Source organism: Sprattus sprattus, assembly GCF_963457725.1.
Source record: "Sprattus sprattus genome assembly, chromosome: 4".
Lineage (NCBI taxonomy): Eukaryota > Metazoa > Chordata > Actinopteri > Clupeiformes > Clupeidae > Sprattus > Sprattus sprattus.
Window position 1 is genome coordinate 9,605,091 of NC_137923.1, and position 10,425 is coordinate 9,615,515.

General features: G+C 41.3%; 1 protein-coding gene and 1 long non-coding RNA gene across 2 annotated transcripts; both read right to left on the reverse strand.

The window, feature by feature from the left end:
- Positions 1–5,152: 5,152 nt before the first annotated feature.
- Positions 5,153–5,785, reverse strand: LOC308364775. Its single transcript, XR_013968637.1, has 3 exons — positions 5,679–5,785; positions 5,450–5,536; positions 5,153–5,312 (listed from the first exon to the last, which is right to left on the reverse strand). It is a non-coding gene; the product is annotated as an uncharacterized lncRNA (long non-coding RNA).
- A 2,751-nt stretch (positions 5,786–8,536) lies between these two features.
- Positions 8,537–9,407, reverse strand: LOC308364071 (uncharacterized protein). Its single transcript, XM_080837043.1, has 4 exons — positions 9,284–9,407; positions 9,019–9,130; positions 8,790–8,876; positions 8,537–8,652 (listed from the first exon to the last, which is right to left on the reverse strand). Exons 1-4 carry the CDS (start codon positions 9,363–9,365, stop codon positions 8,595–8,597), a joined length of 339 nt encoding a protein of 112 aa, XP_080693169.1. The 5' UTR covers positions 9,366–9,407; the 3' UTR covers positions 8,537–8,594.
- Positions 9,408–10,425: the final 1,018 nt, after the last annotated feature.

Here is a 10,425-nt window from a genome sequence, read left to right on the forward strand (position 1 = left end):
GTTATTAAGGTTATTATATGTTTATTATGTGTAAATTATGTTCAGAGTACTTGTATGTCATGTTTGTCTGTTATACTATGTTATGTTTTGGTAGGTTTTTGGGCGGTGCCTTGTCTTTATAATTTCAGTGTCCAGTCTGACCCTGTGTCATTTTGTGCATCTTACAAATAAAAGACTTGTTACTTGTCACTTGACATTGGACAACAACATACACATTACCCAGCAATCATCATTGCAAATCTTAATATGACAAAAATACCAAAGAAACTTATTCATTTAATTGAATAGTTTTTTTAGTAGTTTCTATAGTTTATGCAGGATAAGCATATCATTTGTTATAGATTGCTATTATATTTCCACAAAAATTATAAAACCATGATGGAAATAAGTTTGCCTTTCGAGAGAATATATAGCATTAGAGACTGTCAAGGTGTAATACCATTTTATCTTTGAACACAAGCGTAGGCGGAAATTTCGGTCTTAGGGCCTGATTTACTAACAGGATTGCGCCCATTTCAGGCGTAAAATAGCGGTCGTAAACATAAAACGGTATTTACTAAGGGGGCGCATTTGAGTAGAGGCGCTTATTAACACTTTATGGGTGTGTACCTGCAAACAGGTGGGATGGCATCGAAACATGGGTTGTAACCTGGGCGTGAAGCGCATTTTAATGGGAGGAGAGAAGGTAAGTGCGCCTAATGATGTATTGCGTGGTATTTACTAAAACTGCCTGGCGAGCGCAAGTCTCTGATTTGCGGGATAATTCTCCGCCTCATAAAAGCACGTCTTAACTAGAAAGAAACGGTACAGAATGATGTTCTCTCCATCATTTAACATAGGCAGTTGTTGAACAAGGCTTTTAGGATAAAACACATCCAAGTGTTGGAAATCAAGGTACCACTTTATTCTTTTGCAGCTCAATTATATTTACAGTTAGATCATTCAGTAATTAACTTTTCCAGGACTCTCAAGTTTTGAAGACAGGCAAGAGTGACATATTGCCGAGCTCCCGCGACCCCCCCCCCCCCCCATTCCATTTCTACAGACCAGCCCCCCGCCCACCCCCATTCCATTTCCACAGACCGCCCCCCCTTGACACTTGCTGCTAGTTAGGACAGCCATATTGATTTCAATGGGAGTTATTTACTTTTGAGGTTATTTCTTACTTGCATTGCTGCTTGCCGTTAAGACAGGTAAGTTTCATAAGGTTACCTTTCCTTTTTGTCTCTGTATTTCTTTGCACCAGACTTTCCATTGTTTCGTCACTCACAGAAACACCCATCTGAATATGTGGAAGTGAGAACTCTATGAGCTCATCCTGAGAGAAAAGCAGACATCTCAGATTGGGGTATCACTGCAATGTACCTGTTTCTGTTTGACCTGTGTTGACAGAGGTGTGCTGGTCCTGCAAGTCTTTCTTAAAACTGCAGTAAGATCATTCAGCCATTAACTTATCTGATTCCCATGCTGGGGTCTTGCATTGAGCACTTGTGTGTGATGTGGCATATGAGGTGAATCCTGTGTGAGAGTGAGAGAGCGGGGGTTCTCTAGAATGAGTGGGGGGGAGGATTAGGAAAATTATGAGCGACAGTGATTCAATGGGCATGTGATGGATAGATCTCATCTCCTGCGCTTCCGCTGTCCTGATATAGTCACCACCAAAGAGAAGAAAAAGGAGAAGGATGTGGGATTCCTCTTAACCACTGACAGCATTGGCAGACTCACCACTGATGTGAAGGAGAAGTGGGAGTGAGATTCTCCCAAACGAGAAGATGTAAGATGAGGTCAAGTCTGACACCGTTACTAGCGTTTCCAGTCTCCTGTTTCAGTGAAAATCACTCAGCTAGCTGCCACCCCTTGCCCTTTGCCCTGGAGTCACCGCTGTGGGCCTTTTCTTCAGAACAGCTAATGCAGCATGGCACATTGTTTTATGCTTTTTTTTCTTCTATTTTCAAATCTTATCTTTACGTGAGATATTCGGTATGAAGCATTTGAAAGGAATATGTGATATGATATTGAACAACAAAATCAGATAAAAAGGGTGATTGTGAAAAACTGACAGAAGCCCATATGAGTGAGGATAAAACTACTCTATTTAGATATTTGAAGTTGGGAGTGTATGTGTCTGTTATGTTCTCCAAATTGGCTGTTTGGTTTTCCAAGAAGAAACTTTTGTACCATGAGTGTAAAGTGGAAACCATGCGATCAGCGCATACTTGACATCTATTCTGCTTTTTTCTTTAAAAAAATATCCTGTTAATGTTACTATAATTATGTCCAGTGCTTACACAGCCCTCCTGTAGCTAAGAAGCTCAAAGGTTTTGGGCTAGTACATTTACATCATGTCCTAACTGCAAGCAACCACTGTCATAGCACATTGTAATTCATTGTTGCTATCTACTTTGCAACCGATCCACTGGAATGTCCTGAAACCTTTGATAATTCATCTGCATGCTTCAAATAAAAAAAAAAGACAGGGTGTCTATCAAACTTTGGTCAGAAACAATTTGTCTCATCACGACGCATCCCTTTTTGGCTAAGTTTAGACTGAAGGCAAGTCAGATTTGTTTTGTTTCAAACAGATATTTGGAGATGACGTGCAACTCTATGACGGTCTCCACTGTTATTTGCAAGTGATCCGATTGAATGTGTGAATCCAGACAACCTGTCAATCACCAACCTGTCAATCACCAACCTGTCTGCATGGGTTGCTGTGGTTACGACATAGGAGCAGTGTGGTGACAGCAGGAATTTCAGCACCTCTGTCACTCTGCTTTGCGAGTGATACAAAGACACTTTGAAATCTGATTTGAGCTACCGGACTGAGACGCATCTGTAGAAAACCAGATTGGAATCGCATTTCAAACCACTTTAAACTTGGATTCAGATCTGATTTACCAAAGTAGGATTTAATGTGTTTTTTTTGCTGTCCAGACATTAAAAAAATCAATCTGGATACAATCTTGATATGCCTGGACTGGAAGTCTGGACAAGGCCTTTGACAATCGTTTCTAGTTAAGACAGCGATTTACTTCTGAGGTTATTTCTCACTCATGTCTGTGTATGTCTTTGTGTCAGACTTCCCATTGTTTCGTTGCTCAGAGAAACACCCATCGGAATTTGTGGGAGTGAGAACTCTATGAGCTCATCATGAGAGAAAAGGTGACATCTCATACTGGTGTATCACTGCAATGTCTCCTCCTGTAGTTCCTCTGTTTTGACGCAGCCTCTCAGCCAGAGAGGAGGAAAAGGAAAAGGATGTGGTGGTTTTCATAACCGCTGACAGCACGTGTAGGAAGGGTGCAAAGATCAGGGCACAAACCCAACCACTCTGTCTCTATTGAATTCCACTGCCTAAACAATGTTTTGAAATTCAGTGATAATTCTAAAGATGGGTGTAAAAGGACAGGCTTTGGTTTATGGCTGTTGATATGATAGGCCCATTAGACATAGAGGTAGAGGGCAAAAGAAGAGATGCCGTCCTTCCAAATATCCATGCAGTGGAAAGTGGAAGCACAACTCTAAGAGATCCAATCCCCCACATAAAGTTAACTCCCAGACACCCACTGCACTTGGGAGGATTGTGCCCCCATTATGAACCCTAGGGGGCTCAGTCTCAGTTTTATTCTAGACAAATTGTTATTTCAGCAAGCCACTTATCAAATGATGCAAACTGTACCCATAACTAAACACTCATGTAAAGTACATATACCTGGCAGACACCCAAAGTTAAGGCAGTAGAACTGTATGCAGGGTGGAAAGGGATTCCTCTTAACCACCAGTAGCTTCATTAGAGGAACAAGGTCAGAGGCATCTGTTCAGGGATCAGTCTGACCTCTGTGGTTGGACTGGATTGGGTTATGAGAACCACAGAACAGGGACACTGGGACATCACAGAGGGGAGAGACAACAGATGCTCACGTGCCTTTCCTATGCCAGTGACAGCTGCTTTAGGGCAAAGTGGATGGATACCGCATTAAAGTAACATTGACACACAGTCTTTTAGACTCCATGGTCACCAATTATTTACATCTGAATCCATATGAGTGTGTGTCACATTTTAACTACACACAGTGATGTTAACAATGGGTCTGTTCACGCTGCACTGGATTCACAGTGTTGAGGCGAGCTAGCCCAAACAAATGGAGGCAGACACAAAGATCACAAAGACAACTCCCGTGCCCCACCAGTCGCATGCCCCAGGGAGTGCCAACATACCCAAAGCCAGGGCACAGCAGGTAGGTGATCTGGAGGTGTGGAGGGCAAGAGGACACAGTCCCATCAGGCGCAACTGTCTGGGAACGCTGGGATTTGCTTGGGAATGCTGGGAAACCGATAGTAGGGTGGAGGCCCTTTCACCTGAAGTGGCGGTACGGAGGAGCCGAGCTGTAGTGACATGGGGGACCTTGTGCTGGTGTCAGCGGCATGAGGAGCCCCCAAGTCTTCAGCAATGATGCAGAATGATGCCCCCACTCAGGTTTTTAAACGCTATAATAATCTGTTCTGTCCACACATACCTATCATGGGCTCTATTGTTCATTTGAATAAGGCGTGTCTGCTTTCTTCTGAAAACAATAAATATTGATACCAACATACTTTCTCATTCTAAGGTTTGGTTTGTTTGGTTTTGTGTGTATTAATTCAACTCAGTAAAATTGTATTTATACAGCGCCAAAGAAATAACATTTTCTTAAGACGCTTTACTTTTACTATTGTGTATTGCTTTACTTGGGGTTTTCCATATAGAATCCCTTGGGGATGAATATCATTTTAATGTTTGCATTGATATGTTTTTGACCATTTGGTTTTTACTTGTTTGTTTTTTTCTGAGAGAATCTTTAAATTGATTTAAATATGGATAGACCTCATCTACAGCTCAAGCACTCCAGCCGGGTGTAAAGAACTGTTAACAGAGAATGTGGGACCTTTGAAATAAATATATTTTATGTCCTCAAAATGCATCTATGTTGAACAAAATGCAACAATATGGTTGTGTATTCATTCATTTATTTTAACATAATATGCTATTACAATTAATATTATTTAATTCATAAAAGTGAACCATTACAAGTGCAAATAATGATCTAAGGAATAAAATGCAATGAATAAGTTATGAATAAGTTAATTCCTTCAAGCAGTGCAATAAATTACACATTACATCTCAATTACAAAGAGTGGGCACAATGATAGTAAATATGGGTCCTCAGAGAGTAATAAATACATGATCAAATTCAAAGGGTCATGATGGCGCCTTTTAAAGCGGTGTTGTCATCGGGGATGCTGTGGTTGATGTGCTGTTTTCTCTTGCCTGCCTGGAGAAGATAACAACAGGCTAACATTACAAAGAGCAACATCTTTATAGAAGACAGTATCTGCTATGGCCTAACAGCCAAAACATTTCATGTCTATATAAGTATGTGTGAGCATATGCCAGAAGAAATTAGCTTACAATGTCAACATCCTGAGTTCTCTGATGGTCTTGCGTACCCACTCCTGTCTTGGCGCACTACATATTTCACCTGCTTCAGTTTCAAAGCTGTGAGGGAGAAAAGAAGAGGTTTTGAGTAAAATGTTACATTCTTGCATACTGATGAACTAAAACAGTTATCTCATTGTGTTCACTATCTGTGACATAATCTTAGTCTTTTCTTTTTCACGTAGACAAGTTAAGGGCTTACATGAAGGCAGCGACACAAGGCAGGTTCTTTGGCTGGAACTTGTAGCTCAGAATTGGCACTTTGATTTCCTCTGTAGAAACCTTGGTGCAGCAGCTAACAGGTTTTGCACTGACTGAAAAAAAAGAAACTCACACATCAAATACTGAATTCCAATTATCTGATATTAAAATTATTATGTTAAACCTCTGAGGTAGGTTGTTTTAAAAAAAATCATAAAAAAAACAAGTTCCACTAAAATGGATCGTGATTAGATTGGTTTCTTACCTGGTCCTGTCGTTGAGGAGGACATGATGACCACGATGATCAGGGCCAGGCAAGGCATGGTGAGACTCTGATGGAGCAGCATGTTGTTTGCAGATGTTCAGCTTCTGTCAGTCTACGTCTCAGAATCCTGTGCAGAATGTAATGTCTTCTTGCTAGATGAGTCCATATTTATCTGCATGCAAAAAGAGGAACACCCTGCGCAACCGGATCAGTTGGAGAAGGAAGGGGGTCTTGCATCACTGATGGAAAACACCCATATGCAGTGTCAGCATATTTGTTCCAGATCCGGGAGAAGTCAACTGTCAGTTACCCTCCTTGATGTCAAGAACTGTGGTTGGGGAAGGGGCCTTCTGACGTCTGAAACATCACTGTACTGAAAGACATGACATCACATTGGTGGTCTTTGTGTCGCAGCAACGTGACTGCGCTGGTCCAATTAGGTTCAAATCATGATGTGTATTTGACCATTAAACTGAATGAGGATGGTTTCCAGTAAGCGTCACTTGGAAAGACTAAACAGGACTAAACAGGACTAATATGCAAGGACCAACTCAACACCTTGTCTTTGCACTAGCAGGGCAGGTGCTGAGTTGCAGGCGGAGTGCACTCATTTTCACACCCCTGGATTTATATAAAAAATGACTGCGCAAGAGAGGGAGAGTGAGAAAGAGGGAGAGAGAGAGGGAGAGGAAGAGAGAGAGAGAGAGAGAGAGAGAGAGAGAGAAAGAGAGCATAGCCTAGTTCTCAATGTTCAGTACACAGTGTCTGACAACGCAGCCCATTTGTCATATCATTTATAATTTTGGTAGCCTCAATTTTACCAGCATGCATTGCAAGAAGTTTGTTACCTGGATTGTATTGTTTTTAGTTTGATCTTTGAAACACATTGTCTTTGTTTCATAGTAGGTGATGACTTGATTTGGACAATGAAACTGACAATATTATATTAAATACCTAATTCAAGTGGAGCAAGGTGATTAGACACACCGTTGCTGTGAGATGTATCACCGTATAATAAGTTAGGTACAGTACCAAGTCACTACTTGAATGGTAATGGAGATGATGCAAACTGTACCCATAACTAAACACTCATGTAAAGTACATATACCTGGCAGACACCCAAAGTTAAGGCAGTAGAACTGTATGCAGGGTGGAAAGGGATTCCTCTTAACCACCAGTAGCTTCATTAGAGGAACAAGGTCAGAGGCAACTGTTCAGGGATCAGTCTGACCTCTGTGGTTGGACTGGATTGGGTTATGAGAACCACAGAACAGGGACACTGGGACATCACAGAGGGGAGAGACAACAGATCCTCACGTGCCTTTCCTATGCCAGTGACGGCTGCTTTAGGACAAAGTGGATGGATACTGCATGATTGTAAAATTGACACACAGTCTTTTAGACTCCATGGTCACCAATTATGTACATCTGAATCCATATGAGTGTGTGTCACATTTTAACTACACACAGTGATGTTAACAATGGGTCTGTTCACGCTGCACTGGATTCACAGTGTTGAGGCGAGCTAGCCCAAACAAATGGAGGCAGTCACAAAGATCACAAAGACAACTCCCGTGCCCCACCAGTCGCATGCCCCAGGGAGTGCCAACATACCCAAAGCCAGGGCACAGCAGGTAGGTGATCTGGAGCTGTGGAGGGCAAGAGGACACAGTCCCATCAGGAGCAACTGTCTGGGAACGCTGGGATTTGCTTGGGAATGCTGGGAAACCGATAGTAGGGTGGAGGCCCTTTCACCCAGAAGTGGCGGTACGGAGGGGCCGAGCTGTAGTGACATGGGGGACCTTGTGCTGGTGTCAGCGGCATGAGGAGCCCCCAAGTCTTCAGCAATGATGCAGAATGATGCCCCCACTCAGGTTTTTAAACGCTATAATAATCTGTTCTGTCCACACATACCTATCATGGGCTCTATTGTTCATTTGAATAAGGCGTGTCTGCTTTCTTCTGAAAACAATAAATATTGATACCAACACACTTTCTCATTCTAAGGTTTGGTTTGTTTGGTTTTGTGTGTATTAATTCAACTCAGTAAAATTGTATTTATATAGCGCCAAAGAAATAACATTTTCTTAAGACGCTTTACTTTTACTATTGTGTATTGCTTTACTTGGGGTTTTCCATATAGAATCCCTTGGGGATGAATATCATTTTAATGTTTGCATTGATATGTTTTTGACCATTTGGTTTTTATTTGTTTGTTTTTTTTCTGAGAGAATCTTTAAATTGATTTAAATATGGATAGACCTCATCTACAGCTCAAGCACTCCAGCCGGGTGTAAAGAACTGTTAACAGAGAATGTGGGACCTTTGAAATAAATATATTTTATGTCCTCAAAATGCATCTATGTTGAACAAAATGCAACAATATGGTTGTGTATTCATTCATTTATTTTAACATAATATGCTATTACAATTAATATTATTTAATTCATAAAAGTGAACCATTGCAAGTGCAAATAATGATCGAAGGAATAAAATGCAATGAATAAGTTATGAATAAGTTAATTCCTTCAAGCAGTGCAATAAATTACACATTACATCTCAATTACAAAGAGTGGGCACAATGATAGTAAATATGGGTCCTCAGAGAGTAATAAATACATGATCAAATTCAAAGGGTCATGATGGCGCCTTTTAAAGCGGTGTTGTCATCGGGGATGCTGTGCTTGATGTGCTGTTTCCTCTTGCCTGCCTGGAGAAGATAACAACAGGCTAACATTACAAAGGGCAACATCTTCATAGAAGACAGTATCTGCTATGGCCTAACAGCCAAAACATTTCATGTCTATATAAGTATGTGTGAGCATATGCCAGAAGAAATGAGCTTACAATGTCAACATCCTGAGTTCTCTGATGGTCTTGCGCACCCACTCCTGTCTTGGCGCACTACATATTTCACCTGCTTCAGTTTCAAAGCTGTGAGGGAGAAAAGAAGAGGTTTTGAGTAAAATGTTACATTCTTGCTTACTGATGAACTAAAACAGTTATCTCATTGTGTTCACTATCTGTGACATAATCTTAGTCTTTTCTTTTTCACGTAGACAAGTTAAGGGCTTACATGAAGGCAGCGACACAAGGCAGGTTCTTAGGCTGGAACTTGTAGCTCAGAATTGGCACTTTGATTTCCTCTGTAGAAACCTTGGTGCAGCAGCTAACAGGTTTTGCACTGACTGAAAAAAAAAGAAACTCACACATTTAATACTGAAATCCCATTATCTGATAATAAAATGATCATGTTAAACCTCTAAGGTAGGTTAAGTTTAAAAAAATCATTAAAAACATGGAATCCACTAACATGGATCGTGATTACATTGGTTTCTTACCTGGGCCTGTCGTTGAGAAGGACATGATGATCACGATGATCAGGGCCAGGCAAGGCATGGTGAGACTCTGATGGAGCAGCATGTTGTTTGCAGATGTTCAGGTTCTGTCAGTCTACGTCTCAGAATCCTGTGCAGAATGTAATGTCTTCTTGCTAGATGAGTCCATATTTATCTGCATGCAAAAAGAGGAACACCCTGCGCAACCGGATCAGTTGGAGAAGGAAGGGGGTCTTGCATCACTGATGGAAAACACCCATATGCAGTGTCAGCATATTTGTTCCAGATCCGGGAGAAGTCAACTGTCAGTTACCCTCCTTGATGTCAAGAACTGTGGTTGGGGAAGGGGCCTTCTGACGTCTGAAACATCACTGTACTGAAAGACATGACTTCACATTGGTGGTCTTGGTGTGTTGCAGCAACGTGACTGCGCTGGTCCAATTAGGTTCAAATCATGATGTGTATTTGACCATTAAACTGAGTGAGGATGGTTTCCAATAAGCGTCACTTGGAAAGACTAAACAGGACCAAACAGGACTAATATGAAAGGACCAACTCAACACCTTGTCTTTGCACTAGCAGGGCAGGTGCTGAGTTGCAGGCGGAGTGCACTCATTTTCACACCCCTGGATTTATATAAAAAATGACTGCGCAAGAGAGGGAGAGTGAGAAAGAGGGGAGAGAGAGGGAGAGGAAGAGAGAGAGAGAGAGAGAGAGAGAGAGAGAGAGAGAGAGAGAGAGAGAGAGAGAGAGAGAGAGAGAGAGAAAGAGAGCATAGCCTAGTTCTCAATGTTCAGTACACAGTCCTACAAACAGTGTCTGACAACGCAGCCCATTTGTCATATCATTTATAATTTTGGTAGCCTCAATTTTACCAGCATGCATTGCAAGAAGTTTGTTACCTGGATTGTATTGTTTTTAGTTTGATCTTTGAAACACATTGTCTTTGTTTCATAGTAGGTGATGACTTGATTTGGACAATGAAACTGACAATATTATATTAAATACCTAATTCAAGTGGAGCAAGGTGATTAGACACACCGTTGCTGTGAGATGTATCACCGTATAATAAGTTAGGTACAGTACCAGGTCTCTACTTGAATGGTAATGGAGAAGGTAAGAATACCTTCCCAAATTAACTTCAA